Below are 19,487 nucleotides of genomic sequence, written 5' to 3'. Positions count from 1 at the left end.
TCAATAAAGAAAACAAAATGCAATGTACAAAGCCATAATATGCAGGATAACCTAATATTTTCATGAATTGCACCAGAAACAGAGGAAGACTCATGGCTCTCTCACCGGGGGCTTGGACTTGTACATTTGTGAAGCTGCGTTGTAACAACATCTGTTGTAATCTGTTGTTGTATAAAAATAAACTTTGATTTGATTTGATTTTGAAGACTAACAACAAACAATGGAGAAACTCAGTGCGTTTAATCCACTTCATAATCGCAATCGGATTTCTGCAATTATCTGATTATTCAAGTGGTCATGTAAACAGCATACTCTTAGATTGGATTAAGGCTAGAAATCCAGTTAAGAAATCTGATAAAGTGTGCTACACCTGCACACAAATGAAACCAGAGCTCTCCCGGTAGTGGCTAGCAGAATGAAATGCAGCACCAGCAAATGGCTACCAGGGTCTTTGGGGAGACCCTGAAACACAGCACATGCATGACGAAATCAGGCACTGGAAACACTGCACACTATTAGTAACCATAAAAAGATCCATATTTAGCAGTAAAGTGGGTCAATGTTTACAAAAAGCCAAATAAGGAAGTTTGAAGTTTATGTAAAATCCTTCTGTGAGATTATTGGCTGGTTGCATAGTAGAAATACGATTACTGCTTCATGTAAATATGATTAATACAATTAATGAATATAAATATAAATAGGATTAATGACATGTATAAACCCAGAGTTCATTAAATTACTCACAAAATCTGATTTTCTGCAGTTATCTGATTAGTGTTAGCATGTAAACACACTGTAAAGTAAAACTGAGCAGTAGATCTCTGGATATTACCCTATAATTTCAAAATGATTTACATTTATTTATAGTTCAAAATATTTATTTAATTATTATTTATTGTGCATTGTGAAAATGTCTTCTAGTATCATGATATATTTTTACCATTTCATTCTCATCTAGTCATGAGCAAAATAAAAAAAGGTCACTGCCGTGTTCTAGAATGTTGAAGAATGTTTTGGAGCTCTTCGGGAGGGCGGCGAGAGCTTGTAGAACCTTTCTGCCTGCAGTTAGAAACAGAACATCAACTTCCTAAACACCCCACTGTTAGATCTCCACTGGCATCATTCACCACATGGGAACCCGACCAGAACCTAAGAAGATTAGCGAAGGCCCTGCGGGACGAGCACGGGCCCTGCGGGGACAAACATGGGCCCTGTGTGAACGAGTGCTTGTTTATTTGCTGTAGTACAACACTCATGTTTCCCTTCTGCACAAACACCGGATTGGAGCACTCAACACATCGACCACACTGCACTGCTTACAGAGGTGCCAGGACTGATCTCTGGGTCTGCTAAAACCTTCCCCCTGCCTCCACCTAATGCAGAACTCTGGGTAAAAAATAAACACCAAGAGCATGCAACAGTTCTCAGACAGCACTGCAGAACCTAGAGGACAGCATGAGGGACAGCATGAGGGGCGTTCAAACACAGGAAAAGGGGAAGAGCTAGAAGAGAGAAGGAGGGAGAGTCTCTGCATGTATGCATAGTTGAGTCTGCATGTATGCACAGTGCGAGTCTGCTTGTATGCATAATGCGAGTCTGCTTGTTTGTACTTTCTGCGTGCTTTGGCCCAGATGGTAGACAGGTGTTCCAGAACAAGGGCATGCATAGGACATCACTTCATCACCCCCTGACAGAAAACTACAGAGCACAGAAAAGCCATCTGTGTGTATTTGTGTGTGTGGGCGTGTGTGTGTGCACATGCATATTTTGCCACAGGGCAACATATGTTATCGCCTCACCTGCCATAATAAATACCAATAATGGCACCCAAAGCCCAACTCTACCTAGACAGACACCCAGACTGTATGCCAAACCCATTCCTTTTTAGCCACACACTCATTTGTGTACAGAACTTCATTATCTAAGATAATATTTATGTATTTGTATTTTCCGGGGCATCTGTAGAATACATAGACATAACCTGAAAAATAACTGTTACTAAGGCCATGTCAGTTACTAAGGTTGTTACTAAGTTCATGTCAGTTATTAAAGCTGCAGAACAGTACAGGATATATTCAAATTGGTGACAAGATACAAAGCAACAAGTGTCTTACAAATTCCTACACATTAAAGCATTCCATCGGAAGAGTTGTGCAGCCCTGAGCATGTGTAAGGGCTGAGGGTTAGGGATAGCTAACTGTGCTGAGAAAACCATGCTGAGAACAGTTTGTTAGTGTCCTTTGCCAAACCGTGTGGAAATGTGTCTGGAATGGTTAGAGTCCATACTCACAGCTGTTCAGCCCTACAGTTAAAAACAGGCTAAAGAGTGTAAATATATGCTGTAAATGTAGGGTGATTTGTAAAGAAATGCCATTTTCAGGAAAAATTGAATGTTCGTCTTTTCACAAAATCATAAATCACTGCCTACAATCTACCTCTGCTCTGTTAGGGTTAGGGTTAATGTACGGTTAGGGTTAGGATTGGGGTTAGGGTTAATGTACGGTTAGGGTTCAAGGTTAGGGTTAATGTATGGTTAGGGTTAGGGTTTAGGGTTAATGTACGGTTAGGATTAGGGGTTAGGGTTATGTACGTTTAGGGTTAGGGTTAATGAACAGTTAGGGTTCGGGGTTAGGGTTAATGTACGGTTAGGGTTAATGTATGGTTAGGGTTAGGGTTATTATAAAAGAACAATATAAAATAAATCTCTTCCTCTGATATGGTAAAACCATATCCACAAACCTTCATTAAGCAGAGGACCAGCAGTGTAGGTTAATGGTTAACTTAAATGCAGTTTTCATTGTGGATAAATAGGGAAATTACAAAGTCCCCAAGCAAGCATTTTATTGTGGATGGCTAATGAATATCCATTATTAACTAATTGTGAAAGCAGGACTGGTCTTGCCAAACAAGTGGTTTAATTATATCTGACTTCAGTATCTACTGCTGAAAATGAGTAGTGTGTGAGTGTATGAAAGACCACACACACCCACACACATGTTCCAAAGGAAAGAGTCTAGATACCTTATAGAAGATTCCTGGGATATGCTGTAACTTCATCCTGTGGAAGACGAACAGGTCGTAGACGGCAGCCACGGCGAGCACAGTGATGCCCTGCTCCTTCCACAGCATGCTACACACAGAGCAGGCCAGGCAGGCCAGGAGCCACGCCCAGCCTGAGGCGCGGGCACCCTCCGACCGCCGGGCACAGTGCCCTGCATAGCACAACAGTGCCAGGAGGAAGAAGAGGGCAGCACCCACGTCTGCCCGCCCCACCACACCTGCCACCGCCTCCGTGTGCACGGGGTGGGTGGCAAAGAGCAGGCCGGCCAGCAGCTGCCAGCAGCCTCGGCCCAGCAGCGCCCCCGCCAGGTGGGAGAAGAGTGCAGCAGTGAGGCAGTGCAGCCCCACGTTCACCAGATGGAAGCCCCAGGGCTCCAGGCCACCCAGCGCAAAGTTCAGGCGGAAGGAGAGTGTGCAGAGTGGCCGGTAAGACTTGTGACTACCGCTATGTGTCAGGAGCGTGCCCCAGAAGTCGTCGTAGAAGATGTTGGTCCAGGGTGTCTCAGGAAGAAGGTCCTGATTGGTTTTGATTGCACGGCTGTGAAAGAGAAGAAGAGAGTGGCTTAGTGAAACCCACCAAAAGCATTCACTGAACATAGCCAGGTTGTCAGCTAATATAGAAATTGGAAGAGAATGGAAACTCTCTGCTGTGTGAGACTGCTCAGGGGATAGAGACACCGTGTTCCTCTCAGGAGAGTGTAAAGTGCAGAGTCATATGTGTGTGTGTGTGTGTGTGTGTGTGTGTGTGTGTGTGTGGTAATGAGGGTGAGAGCTGAGTGGTAACAGCTCTCCAGCTTGCTGAAGGTTATTGATCTTTCACTATCAGTGCCCTGCTTTCAGATTGCGGTCTGAACCCAAAGCCAGTGTGTAAGCTACAATGTGAGAGTGTGTATGCTAGTGTGTGTACGCTACAGTGTGAGAGTGTTTATGCTAGTGAGTCCCAACTAAATGTAAATGTCAGGCAGAATAATTTCATTTCATATTCATGATATTCTGTCTGCAAATAAGGTTGTGTGCTGTCCCAGTGTGCAGGACAGGACTCTGGGAGGGAAAAGGATAAGGGGACAACAGAGGAGGTGATTAGGACACGCAGAGACAACAGCGTCAGAGGAGGTGATTAGGACACGCAGAGACAACAGCGTCAGAGGAAGTGATTAGGACATGCAGAGACAACAGCGTCAGAGGAGGTGATTAGGACACGCAGAGACAACAGCGTCAGAGGAGGTGATTAGGACACGCAGAGACAACAGCGTCAGAGGAGGTGATTAGGACACGCAGAGACAACCGCGTCAGAGGAGGTGATTAGGACACGCAGAGACAACAGCGTCAGAGGAGGTGATTAGGACACGCAGAGACAACAGCGTCAGAGGAGGTGATTAGGACACGCAGAGACAACAGCGTCAGAGGAGGTGATTAGGACACGCAGAGACAACAGCGTCAGAGGAGGTGATTAGGACACGCAGAGACAACAGCGTCAGAGGAGGTGATTAGGACACGCAGAGACAACAGCGTCAGAGGAGGTGATTAGGACACGCAGAGACAACAGCGTCAGAGGAGGTGATTAGGACACACAGAGACAACAGCGTCAGAGGAGGTGATTAGGACACGTAGAGACAACAGAATGTCTTTCCACAGTGGGAAGGTCTAATAGTGTTTGCAGAAAACACAACAGAGAATGCTGCACTTCATCTGAGGTCCAAGTTTGCTTGCATGTAGATGCACACACGTACATACACACGCACATGCATACACACGGCCCACACATTTAGGCACACACACACACACACACACACACACACACACACACACACACAGGCATACAAACACGCACGTATGCATACACACACACCCAACACATGCAAGCTCACGTCATGTTATCCCTTTCAAGAGTCATTTATGCTAAAGTCTGCATCACCCCGTTATGTGGTCTCTTACTGTAAGCCTCAAAACACACACACAGACACACACACACAGACACACACACAGACACACAGCCCTTATGAAGTGTGCGTGAATCCGCAAGCATCATTTGGCTGCTTTGAGGTGTGTGACTCCTACAGCCATGTAATTAAAACATGTGAACCAGACACGTGTGACAGCACACACCCATGCCACACTGAAATCACCACCCCTCCACAGGCAATCAACACAGGGCAGAAATACTACATACGCACAGAGAAATATTACATACGCACACATAGATAGACAGCCTGTGATAAAAACACTCAAGACAATAGATCAAACAAAAAAAAATAAAATCAAAGATCAGTTGGGAATGGCAGGTGAGAAGGACTGCGGTTTTGGGATGTGCGAAACTGCTGGTCTACCTGTGCAGTGTAAAGGGTCTGTGGAGACTGGGTTAGGCTCAGGTTTAGACATGTTTACACTACAGCTGGGTTAGGCTCAGGTTTAGACATGTTTACACTACAGCTGGGTTAGGGTCAGGTTTAGACATGTTTACACTACAGCTGGGTTAGGGTCAGGTTTAGACATGTTTACACTACAGCTGGGTTAGGGTCAGGTTTAGACATTGACACTACAGCTGGGTTAGGGTCAGGTTTAGACATATTCACACTACAGCTGGGTTAGGGTCAGGTTTAGACATGTTTACACTACAGCTGGGTTAGGGTCAGGTTTAGACATGTTTACACTACAGCTGGGTTAGGGTCAGGTTTAGACATGTTTACATTACAGCTGGGTTCGGGTCAGGTTTAGACATGTTTACACTACAGCTGGGTTTGGGTCAGGTTTAGACATGTTTACACTACAGCTGGGTTCGGGTCAGGTTTAGACATGTTTACACTACAGCTGGGTTCGGGTCAGGTTTAGACATGTTTACACTACAGCTGGGTTCGGGTCAGGTTTAGACATGTTTACACTACAGCTGGGTTAGGGTCAGGTTTAGACATGTTTACACTACAGCTGGGTTAGGGTCAGGTTTAGACATGTTTACACTACAGCTGGGTTAGGGTCAGGTTTAGACATGTTCACACTACAGCTGGTTTAGGGTCAAAATTAGACATGTTCACACTACAGCTGGTTTGGGGTCAGGGTTAGACATGTTCACACTACAGCTGGTTTAGGGTCAGGGTTAGACATGTTTACACTACAGCTGGTTTAGGGTCACAGTTAGACATGTTTACACTACAGCTGGTTTAGGGTCATGGTTAGACATGTTTACACTACAGCTGGTTTAGGGTCATGGTTAGACATGTTTACACTACAGCTGGTTTAGGGTCAGGTTTAGACATGTTTACACTACAGCTGGTTTAGGGTCAGGTTTAGACATGTTTACACTACAGCTGGTTTAGGGTCACAGTTAGACATGTTTACACTACAGCTGGTTTAGGGTCACGGTTAGACATGTTTACACTACAGCTGGTTTAGGGTCACAATTAGACATGTTTACACTACAGCTGGTTTAGGGTCATGGTTAGACATGTTTACACTACAGCTGGTTTAGGGTCAGGTTTAGACATGTTTACACTACAGCTGGTTTAGGGTCAGGTTTAGACATGTTTACACTACAGCTGGTTTAGGGTCACAGTTAGACATGTTTACACTACAGCTGGTTTAGGGTCATGGTTAGACATGTTTACACTACAGCTGGTTTAGGGTCAGGTTTAGACATGTTTACACTACAGCTGGTTTAGGGTCAGGTTTAGACATGTTTACACTACAGCTGGTTTAGGGTCACAGTTAGACATGTTTACACTACAGCTGGTTTAGGGTCATGGTTAGACATGTTTACACTACAGCTGGTTTAGGGTCATGGTTAGACATGTTTACACTACAGCTGGTTTAGGGTCATGGTTAGACATGTTTACACTACAGCTGGTTTAGGGTCAGGTTTAGACATGTTTACACTACAGCTGGTTTGGGGTCAGGTTTAGACATGTTTACACTACAGCTGGTTTAGGGTCATGGTTAGATATGTTTACACTACAGCTGGTTTAGGGTCAGGTTTAGACATGTTTACACTACAGCTGGTTTAGGGTCAGGTTTAGACATGTTTACACTACAGCTGGTTTAGGGTCATGGTTAGATATGTTTACACTACAGCTGGTTTAGGGTCAGGTTTAGACATGTTTACACTACAGCTGGTTTAGGGTCAGGGTTAAACATGTTTACACTACAGCTGGTTTAGGGTCACAGTTAGACATGTTTACACTACAGCTGGTTTAGGGTCAGGTTTAGACATGTTTACACTACAGCTGGTTTAGGGTCATGGTTAGACATGTTTACACTACAGCTGGTTTAGGGTCAGGTTTAGACATGTTTACACTACAGCTGGTTTAGGGTCAGGGTTAGACATGTTTACACTACAGCTGGGTTAGGGTCAGGTTTAGACATGTTTACACTACAGCTGGGTTAGGGTCAGGTTTAGACATGTTTACACTACAGCTGGTTTAGGGTCAGGGTTAAACATGTTTACACTACAGCTGGTTTAGGGTCACAGTTAGACATGTTTACACTACAGCTGGTTTAGGGTCAGGTTTAGACATGTTTACACTACAGCTGGTTTAGGGTCAGGTTTAGACATGTTTACACTACAGCTGGTTTAGGGTCAGGTTTAGACATGTTTACACTACAGCTGGTTTAGGGTCATGGTTAGACATGTTTACACTACAGCTGGTTTAGGGTCATGGTTAGACATGTTTACACTACAGCTGGTTTAGGGTCAGGTTTAGACATGTTTACACTACAGCTGGTTTAGGGTCAGGTTTAGACATGTTTACACTACAGCTGGTTTAGGGTCACAGTTAGACATGTTTACACTACAGCTGGTTTAGGGTCACGGTTAGACATGTTTACACTACAGCTGGTTTAGGGTCATGGTTAGACATGTTTACACTACAGCTGGTTTAGGGTCATGGTTAGACATGTTTACACTACAGCTGGTTTAGGGTCAGGTTTAGACATGTTTACACTACAGCTGGTTTAGGGTCAGGTTTAGACATGTTTACACTACAGCTGGTTTAGGGTCAGGGTTAGACATGTTTACACTACAGCTGGTTTAGGGTCAGGTTTAGACATGTTTACACTACAGCTGGTTTAGGGTCAGGGTTAGACATGTTTACACTACAGCTGGTTTAGGGTCATGGTTAGACATGTTTACACTACAGCTGGTTTAGGGTCATGGTTAGACATGTTTACACTACAGCTGGTTTAGGGTCACAGTTAGACATGTTTACACTACAGCTGGTTTAGGGTCACAGTTAGACATGTTTACACTACAGCTGGTTTAGGGTCACAGTTAGACATGTTTACACTACAGCTGGTTTAGGGTCACAGTTAGACATGTTTACACTACAGCTGGTTTAGGGTCATGGTTAGACATGTTTACACTACAGCTGGTTTAGGGTCAGGGTTAAAAATGTTTACACTACAGCTGGCAAGACTTCTTGACATGGCTGCCAATATTGACAATATTCACTTTGTTGAACAGATGGAGACTGGGGGAAAGGGGTCAGATTTCAGCACACTGCTCAACCAGAGCCAAAGAAGCACTTTACAGCATCTCAGGATACGGGCACAGGATACAGGCACAGGAGATGAGTGTTCATTGCATCGTTTGCATAAAATAATAAAGCAAATTGGCCTACTCAAATAAGCTAAGAGCTCATGAAAACGAATGACTAATCATCAACCAGCTCATTTGGATTTGCTGTGCCCTGTAAACGTCCACGCATCCTGGGGCAGGCAGGCTCCACTCAGTCTTTGTTTATTCAGCACCTTTTTTTCTCTCCTACACATCTGTCAAATTAGAGCTTCATCCTGTCATATATATGGCGGGAATGTGAGCCTTTTTTGTGGTTCTGACTCCAAACATTTCAGTGTGCTTCATGCTGGGTCCAGGAAAAACCAACCCTGCGAGAATCTGAAGGTGAAAGGTTACCAGACAGAGGATTTTTCCACACATATGATGTGAATTAATTATATGTGGACTTTTATTCATGTTTACTTAAGTAAGGTGAGAAAGATGATGAAATAATGCTATTAGTTAATTACATTATTCCAGTATGGGACTGGTACACAGAGTACTAAAGAAGGAACTGAGGGGTGCTGGGAGAAATGGGGCCATGTCCTGCTGATACCTTTTCCACATGCTTTTTGTGATTGGCTGCCTAGTAGTCTGTCAGGGATGAACAGAAACATGTGACTGCCAACCACAACAAGCCAAACATTCTGGACTTTTCTGTCTGGGTTGTGTTGGCCTGCTGGCGATGCTGAGTTAAGTCCTGTCGCCACCCGTCTGCTCATCACTCTTCCCAACTGTGACTGGTACTATCCTTCTAGCTGGGGTAGCAGAGCGCTGTGGAGAAGCTTTAGAAATGGCTGTGCTGTGCCGCACGGCCAGCAAGAAAGCAACAGTGGTGTCAATGGCAACCCGGCAACCTCAATGTTTGTAGACAAGTACTGCTTGGCTGGATCCAAACACAGGCGTGTGACTCGAGTTGAAAGCATAACAAAACATACAAAGCATCTGGTCATCCTAATCAAAGCTCAAAGCCTCAAAACTCAACACATCTCTACACTTCACTCTTTCCTGCAGTATAGACACCAACACAGGTAATGAGAAGCACACACTGATTCTGCACACTATGGATTTCATTTCTTAGGGGGTTTCAACACAGACTTCCATTCAACTTCCATTCAGTTCCAAAATCAGCAGCTTCAATTTTGTTTATAACATGTTATTTAGTAAAGCAGTTTATACTTGTCATCTTACAAACTGCAAAGAATGAACTGAACCATCTCAGAAATGCTCTCTGGACAGTCCAGTATGCAGTGACATCCTGTCTGTGCATGATGGGAAGAGGGAGACAACTGGCAGGTTGTTCTGTTTGCCAAGTGTGTGTCATCACCCAGCTCAGTGTCTGAAAGGGCCATGCTCGTATTTCCAGGAGCTCTGTGGGGACGCTCTCGGTGCGGTCACTCTGCTTCCCTGGCCAAGCCTTTGTCCATGGTTTCTTCCCATGAGAATGCCTGCAGGTCGATAATAAAACACCTTCCCCTCCCCCGCAGAAGGGCTTCTCCTCTTATGAGGAATTCTCAAGGACTGCGCCTTTGTTCTTAAAAGAATGATTAGCGTTACTTAGTAAGAACTGGACTACAAGTCTATACAACTAATACAATTGTTTAGACCCCTCCAATACTATTTGGAGCAAATGTACAGAAACCATTGCTGCCTGTGTAACAATAAACACAACTCATGCATCACCACTCCACCTATCTGGTGAGCACTGAGACGCAAGAGATAACCTAAGACCTGTAATGTTTAATGTGATGAGGACAACTTACAAAAGAGACGCAGAGAGGCCCATGGCACTCCAAACCAAAGGAGACGTTCCAGAGACGTTTCTCTACCACACTTCAAAATCTCAAATTTTATAAAAGAGCAACTAGGGAGAGAAGACATTCTGGTTTGAGCTCTATTTGTGAATAGTTTTTTTTTTTCTTTGATTCCAAAAGACGTGCAGCATTAAAATATATTCCCTGAAGATGTGGACATTACCATATGCAGATCAGGTTAGATGTCATTCTTCACCATGGGTTATATTGATTTGGGGAGACAATCTCATTTGCATACATAAATAATTTGTATGTGAGCACATTATGGAGATGAAAATTATGGAGTCACACAGGTAATTTTATAAACAGCAACATCAAAAATAAATCAGTTCAATTAATTTAATTCAAGATAATAGTCTGATTTAGACAAAGTCACTAAAAAGGAGTTTCATCACAAGTACATTATAACACATGATAACAGGGAAAGAGGGTTGAGAACCCTGCTGAAAAACAAGTCCTGGATGAGCAACAATACAAACCCACATATACACAATCCTGAAATACAATATGAACCCCAAAATTATCCATATTCTATAATAAACTGAGTCTTTATGCTGTAGATGGAATATATTCTCCTGGCAGATGATTAGCCAAAACATCAAAGCATCAGCAACTGGCTATAATTGGACTGGAAAAAGACAGGGTGAGAAGAAATGAACCCAGCCAATAGACCATTACTCACACACACACACACACTCACTCACACACTCACTCACAGATGAGGACCTTTAAAATCAGCACAAGCTAGCTTAAGCCACCGTGAAATGTTCATCGTCATGGGTGGATGTTCATTTGAGTATAATAAAGGAACCCACTGAAAGGTGACAGAAGGCACAGCAACAGTGGACGAGCAAGTATGAAGATCAGTTTCCAATGTAACCAGCAGGCAAATGTCCCAGGGATAAAATGTTAAATCATTCACAGGAATTAAAGTGATCCATTTAACTTTCCTTGTTTTCTTTCCCTCACACTGTTTCACATTACTTTGTAGTTTGTAGTTTAGTCACACACATCAGCACTTTCCCTGAGCTTTTCATATTGGGCCATGGATCAATCTCCTTCTAATGACAGAATCAATAAAGAGAAGCTCTTATTTAAACTACATTGACATCAGCACATTCGGTGTGGATCTCCAAACCCATAATAAATTGGAGCAAGTCTTGAGAAATCAGCTCCTTTAATTAGACCCTGTCTCATCTCTTGGGGAAAACAGAAAAGCTTTGGATCATTATTCCATTCCTTTTACTCAGTGGGAAAAAAAAGATCAGCGTTCAACAATAGTGTTAGAACAGCTTTAAAAAAGGCTGCCATGTCTCTGGGACAAGAGGCATGCATTTGGCAGTAAACAAAGAGCGATAACGCCACTGCATTACCACCCTGCAATGCACCACCCAACACCCATGCCAGTGCACAAGCCCTACCTCCCCTGCTCCCCTCCGTCACTGTGACTGAGGAGCACCGGCTCCAGTTTTCTTCATTCCTGAGGTCCATAGTTTCCACTGGACTTCATGGTGTCTTATTTCAGGTATGCATTGTAATAGCAGAACCCAGCGGGTATGGATATCGAAATTCTACATGGTTAGTGGTCGCATGCCAGTCTTGCAGTGATGTGCAGGTTCCCCTCAGCCCTGTGATGTGTGGGGGGAGGGTGTGGGGGGAGGAGTTGTCGGTCTGCAGCCTCCTCTGGCTGGGGTGGGTCAAATTAGCCCCATTTTGTTCCAACACGTGAATTCCTGTGGCAAGACAAAAACGATCGTCAGGCTGTCCTGACCCTAACCCTAGTCTTTAGTGTTAGGGTTAACCTTAACCCTAACCTTAACCCTAGTCTTTAGTACTCAGTGTCTACTGCTAACAGACAGCAGACAGATGAAAACTGACCAGTGGAATACAGACACCTGGCAGCGTAAACGTTGTGGTGCAGAAATGAGAACGTGTGACAAATACTAGGTGCAACCCTGCCCTGCCCTTGCATTGGCTATGGTTTTATCCAGAGATCCAGAACTTTATCCACTTTAACTCCAGAACTGCTTTTGCATTTTTTTTTGGTTGCTGTGCTGGAATCTCAGCTGTTGTATTAGTTGCAGGGTGTCTGCATTTGAGAGAGTGATTAGGGACAATCTGGCAACCTTTCTGTCTGCTTCACAATAAGGCTGTCCTGCATTCTTAAACTACTGTTCTATCACAAAAACAGATGAAGTCTGTGTGAACACACACAAACACACACACACGCTCACAAAACCACATATATGAGCACACACATGCATGCACAGATACAAAGGCACATGTGCGCACCCACACAGTCCAGCTCTAAAGCCGTGTGACAGATGTTCTGCTGTTGTGGCTTAGCTGACTACTCTTACAAAGCACAGGGTTTTATGTATTCATTCAATCATTCATTCATTCATTCATTCATTCAGGATTCCAGTAACAGACCGGGCTACTGCCCATCTAAGCCTCACTGCACCCCACCCACAGAGAACCACAGAGGCAGTAGTGCAGAGTCGTGATCTCTCACAAACAGATGCAGCAATGAGAAATGAGAGCTTAGCATGTGCATCTGAACGCTTGAGCAGGAGCAAATGAAATGCACTGTGTCCTTCACACATCACTCATCTTGAGCATGAGAGCCCAGTTTGGTTTCTGATTAGAAAGCCCCTTTTTGGACTTACTCATCCATCACAGAACACTGTCACTGTCACACTCCCTGAATCAGCTTCCCCTTTTACATCTGACAAAGATCACGTCCTCCTCGCTTTCATCTGAAATTGCTACTGTGCGACATTTCCTAAGTGTTAATGAGCTTGGGCACAAGAACACATCACTGTGTGATTCCACGTGCGAAGGATCAGGGGAGAGTCTTCATATAGCTGCACACTATGAACAGATTCACACCCTCAGAGGCACCCTCACACACACTTTACTTTTCTAGTACATGTGCACACTCACACACATGCATGTACACAAAACACACACACACACACACACAAATTAGCTTTCAAATAGGAGTCTGGTTCCTAATTGAAATTGCATATGTTGGCCTTCCTGCTTTGGTGCCCTGGGAAAGAATTCACATATGATTCTGTCTGGTATGCACACACCAACACGTGATCCTGTCTGGTACACACTCGATAAGGTAAAAAAAATACCACTGACACTCGATAAGGTAAACACCTCAGGAAAAAAAAACTGACAATAGACTAATGTCCCCAAAAAAGGAGGTGTTTGTAAGAGGCTGCCATGTCCAATTTGGAATACCAGCCTACTAGGGAAAGTGATTCTAGTAATCAGACACTGGACAATACTTCTGGTTACAAGAGACCCCACAGAAGAATAGAAAAACATGGAGTAAATGACCACTATTAAAGCTGAAAACATGAGACCATTTGCAAGTCTAAAATATGTCTGCAGCAGAGACATGATGAAACAGTCTGTCAAGCCTCCCCACCCCTCGTTCAGACCCAACTCACATTTAAGAGACTTTAATTACCTGAAAGGATAATTAAATCAAATACATCACAAACAGCCTAAGGCATGACATTAATTTAAAAGCTGCATACATTTCTTTGTATTGCAGTTGCGTGAGAGGAGGCAGTAGAGTAAACCCATAAACATACTTCAGTCAAACCAAACAGCCACTTTACTGTTTTTAAATGCTTTGTCTTCCACATGGTGTCAATTTGAGTCTTGCAAAGGAGCTCACTTGTGCATTTGAGACATTATAGTTGCCAGCTCAGAGTAACCGCACACTCAGTGGAGCAGGCACGCCCGGCCGAGTGCAGCACACACACACACACACACACACACACACACACACACACACACACACACACGCTGAACTGACCCACACAGCACACAGACTCACACACAGTACACAGCCCCCACCCCAACCTCACAAACCAACACTTGCCTGTGTTAGGACATCCTTACAGCACTTCACAAAACCAGTGAACAATGCATCACCCAAATAACATTTATTTACAGAACCTGCTGAGAAAATCCAAAGTAACAGGATTTAGAAAGAAAAATCTTTTTGAACTCCACCCCGCTTAAGTAAACTTCCTTAAACATTCATACGGTTTCAATAATGTGGGGCTTCCTGTGCTCATATATGCTCATATTTGCAGCTGACCACACAGAGGGGAAACCCAGGAACCACAGGACCAAAACTCTCCTGGTGTCTGCCCTCATCCTACACACACACACACACACACACATACACACACGCACACACACGCATACGCACATACGCGCACGCACACACAAACACAGGACCAAAACTCTCCTGGTGTCTGCCCTCATCCTACACACACGCATGCACGCACACACACGCACGCACACACACGCACACACAGGACCAAAACTCTCCTGGTGTCTGCCCTCATCCTACACACACGCATGCACGCACACACGCACACACACACGCATACGCACATACGCGCACGCACACACAAACACAGGACCAAAACTCTCCTGGTGTCTGCCCTCATCCTACACACACGCATGCACGCACACACACATACGCGCACGCACACACAAACACAGGACCAAAACTCTCCTGGTGTCTGCCCTCATCCTACACGCACACACACGCACACACACATACGCGCACGCACACACAAACACAGGACCAAAACTCTCCTGGTGTCTGCCCTCATCCTACACACACGCATGCACGCACACACACATACGCGCACGCACACACAAACACAGGACCAAAACTCTCCTGGTGTCTGCCCTCATCCTACACACACGCATGCACGCACACACACGCACGCACGCACACACACGCACACACAAACACAGGACCAAAACTCTCCTGGTGTCTGCCCTCATCCTACACACACGCATGCACGCACACACGCACACACACATGCACACGCACATACGCGCACGCACACACAAACACAGGACCAAAAATCTCCTGGTGTCTGCCCTCATCCTACACACACGCATGCACGCACGCACACACGCACACACAGGACCAAAACTCTCCTGGTGTCTGCCCTAATCCTCCACCATACACACACGAACACACACGCACACACATGCACGCACACACACGCCTCTCAGGCCAATGGGGCTCCATGGCCACCTCACAGGAGCATCATGACACTTTCATATTCATAATTACATATTCCTGCACTAAACGTAGAAACACAGTATTAACACAATATTAATATTAGCCGCATTAGGCAATCATCTCTGTATTGCCAGTTTGAAGGTTAGGCAATAACTATAATGGTGAACAAGTAATAAAACCGTTTTACAAGGCCGGAAAGCTTGATCCAGTATGACCTCTACTATGTGTTTACATGAACATGTATCTGTGGTTGTCATAATGGTTACATCTGATTATTTACACACGATTCACGGAAAGTCATTTTGCCAACCAGCAGTTTGAGAAACTACTCTGGGTTAGTGTTAGGGACCCGACATATCACCAGACGTAACAAGGGAGAGAAATCCTCTCCAACATGTGGGAGAAACTTCAAACACCATCTACATTTAACAAGAAATGACCGATTACAAGGCTTTCACATAGAGCAGGATTTATGAGTACAATGTAAGCCAAGATGAAGGAAGGAGAGTAGGGCTCGCGTGGGTTCTTCTGGGGGTCGGGAACTGTGTTTACAGCAGTGGAACGAGCACTCTTCTGTCCATGTGGCACGGTAAATAAAGCTCCAGCTTTTAGCTGCCTGGTCCCTCATTAGGCATTTCTGTGGTGGCGCACAGAGAGCAGCAGACAGCTATGAGCCACAGACGGACCATCCTTTAACCCGTGATTACATCTCAGCCATAAACACTGCTTCCAAAACACTGTTTCCAGTGATGGCTTTGAGAATTTAGAAGAAAATGTGGTTCTATAGGAGAATTCTTGAAATGGTTAACCACCAGAGCAAAGTTTAAAAATCATCTACTACAGATATTGTCTCCAGCTGGGAAGCATTCTTGAACTGGGATAATCCAAACCCTGCATGTCAGTGGCTCAAAATGAAATTCCTGTTTTTCCCACCACTTTAATGAACAAAAGGGAAACATTCATGGCATGTCTGGGGATGTTTGCTGGTAACATATTGTCACATTGTGGGTGGAGAACGCGACGCACAGGGGAGGGGTTTAACAAAGACCCCCTCCATGCTGTGGACAAGGAGCTCTGCCCAGCACTGCCCACACACCAGCTTTGTGAATGAACAACACAAAGAAACAACTGTGCTTCTTCCTCAGCCACTGAGAGGGAGGAGGGTGAGAGGTGGTTTGGGCCCCTGCTCGATAGGACGCTTGAGTACAGCCATGTGTGGTCCATTACCACTAACTAGAGCACCACCACACCCTCAACCCCACTAAAAGAGGAGTAGGCTGCACAGCTCAGAAAAGGCCTGGTAAAAACAGCTCAGCCCATTCATTACCCGTGAGAGGCCTATTCAGCAGCAAGCAAGAGCACTGAACAGCACAGACACTTAAACGCCATCAGTAACCAAAGGACAATAATGGTGGAAGTACTGGAGCAGAAAGAAGACGGGAAAGAGAATGAACAGAATTTTGCTTCAGTCTGGCGGTCTAGGAGGAATTCAGTGGACCCAATATAAAAAAGACCCGTACGAACCCTGTTAAGACTACAATTAATTCACTGGGTTATGATGTTTAAGTTAGTGGTTAAAAACTCAACTAGGGTTAGATTGGAACTAGGGTTAGATAGGAACTAGGGTTAGATAGGAACTAGGGCTAGATTGGAACTAGGGTCCTCCAGATGAAATGCTCCGAGCTGCCCATTTTCCAAGACCATCCCGACAGCTGTACTAACACCTCACAAATCTCGCGCACACACACACACACACACGCACACACACACACACACACACACACACACACACACACACACACACACACACACACACACACACACATCATTCAGTTTTTCCCACTGTATGGCTCCTCTCTGGAGTCAGATCACAGAGCAGAGGGCAGGAAGCCTTCTCATAAAGAATTAGGGTCAGTTTATGTGTGTGTGTGTGTGTGTGTGTGTGTGTGTGTGTGTGCACGCGCATGTATGACCAGCAGGAGACATGGATCATGATGACCGGAAGGTGAAGAGGTCAGTGACATCACATTACCTCTTCCACCAGAAAGCTTGAGAACACAGATTCAACTATCTGCTGCAGATGGCTGAACATGTGCTGCTCAGAGAAACTGCTGCTATTACAACTGCAGGCACCAATTTGTAATTAATCTTTCATCCAATATGAAAAAAACAAAATATTCAATTTCCCAGAGACTTATTCACCAAGACTCTTGAACTGCCTGTAGTTTTGTGTATACAGACAAACTCCACTGCACACGTAAACCACACATATGCACATGTCATCAGCCTGTTACAACAGCTAACAGATGCATACATGTGTGGGCAGGGGGACGTTTAAAAGGGGCCAACACCTCTTCTCAACATCAAAGGAGAACCAACACAGGGAAACACCGTTATGTGACGTCCAACGCATGGAAACACCGTTATGTGACGTCCAACGCATGGAAACACCGTTATGTGACGTCCAACGCATGGAAACACCGTTATGTGACGTCCAACGCATGGAAACACCGTTATGTGATGTCCAACGCATGGAAAACACTGTACGTGATGTCCAACACATGGAAACACTTATGTGATGTTCAGTGTTATGTGATGTTTTTATCAGAGTTTCAGATTTTATTTCTAATAGGACTTGAGTAACCCTAGTTGACTAACTCTAGTTACTATACTATAGCTTGGCAGTGATAAAACATTAATTTTAGTGGAGGCATTTATTGCAAAGATCCTTTTTAACCTTACATCTTAACCTTACATCCTACACCATCAGCACAGTCACTGCAAGCAAAATCAATACAAAAAAACCTTACCAAACATAAAAATATTCAACAATAGAAAAATCAGTGTTGAGCATGACATTCAACTGCTCTGCATTTTACTACTAAAACTGTCTAAACATTAGATTATCTTATCAGAGAGTGCTGGCAGCTATATCTGCATCACCCTGAGCCAAGCAACAATCAAACCACATGAAGCATTACCTTTTCCTATTAGGGAAAGTCTACAACACTTGGTTCATTTGATCCTCCACTACCTGAGATGTCCAACTGGAATCTGGTTTAGTAGAGGGTGAAAATGCTCAGTATACACAAAGCACAGATCATTGGAGTGTTATGGTGCCTGGGGAGAGGGATCTGATGCACAGAAGAATGGCTTCTCCTCAAGATGAGCTGCCAGTAACTGTTCATTACCACACGTGACATTTGACATGGGATAGTCATGATGACACTGTAAGTTAGGCAAGGCAAGACTTTCTATGTAAAAAGAAAAAAAAAGGAAAAATAAAATCCTGTAAATTACTGAGTCAGCAGGAAATGACTCGGCACCAATATTCAAATATTCATTTCAATATAGAGCTTGCTGTTTTATTGTTGTTTATAGTGCCTTGAATACTGGAAGAGAAATGCATTATGGGTCATGTCAGGGAACGAAGGGTGGAGGAGATAACAGGACAATCGGCCGCTGCCCTCCCTACATCACAGCACTCAGCCTAGTGCCCTATAAATCTAGTGCCCTATAAACCTAGTGCCCTATAAACCCAGGCAGAAATTATTCAAGAGCTTGCCTCTGTGGAGAAGCCTGACAAAGAGGCAGAGTGGCATGGGGAAGTGATCTCACACAGGTGAGGAAATGATCTCACAAATAAACAGGCTGGCTAAGACTAAGTGCTGAGCATATTAAAAACTAACATTTGTTGAAAGTGAGAAAGTGAAAGTGAGTGAGAGAGAGACTCCATGGCAAAGACTGTTTGAAAGCCTGAGCACCACATCAGTCAGCCGGATTTACTCATTTCTCTCTCATTCTTTTTTCCATCATGCTAACAACACAGAACGAGACATTAATCATGTTAAAGACTTCACTTAAACCATTAATTAGCCATTTGGTTCAGTGTAATACATCTGTTTGAGGTCTGGAGTGATACATTTGCACATATGCAGACACAATTAGAAAGATTTTGGACTGTCTTGTTCAAAACATTAAGCACAGTTTT

At 44.3% G+C, this 19,487-nt stretch overlaps 1 protein-coding gene across 1 annotated transcript in view; it reads right to left on the bottom strand.

Annotated features, from left to right (window-relative positions):
- The window catches only part of LOC113587198 (protein O-mannosyl-transferase TMTC2-like), a 64,889-nt gene that overhangs the window by 23,619 nt on the left and 21,783 nt on the right, over positions 1 to 19,487 (bottom strand). The window contains exon 2 of the mRNA XM_035524899.1: positions 3,022 to 3,598. Coding sequence (XP_035380792.1) covers positions 3,022 to 3,598 — 577 coding nt within the window. The remainder of the gene's footprint in view (positions 1 to 3,021; positions 3,599 to 19,487) is intronic.

The sequence above is a fragment of the Electrophorus electricus genome, chromosome 4 (genome assembly GCF_013358815.1).
Source record: "Electrophorus electricus isolate fEleEle1 chromosome 4, fEleEle1.pri, whole genome shotgun sequence".
NCBI lineage: Eukaryota > Metazoa > Chordata > Actinopteri > Gymnotiformes > Gymnotidae > Electrophorus > Electrophorus electricus.
This window is presented reverse-complemented; position numbering and strand designations above follow the sequence as displayed.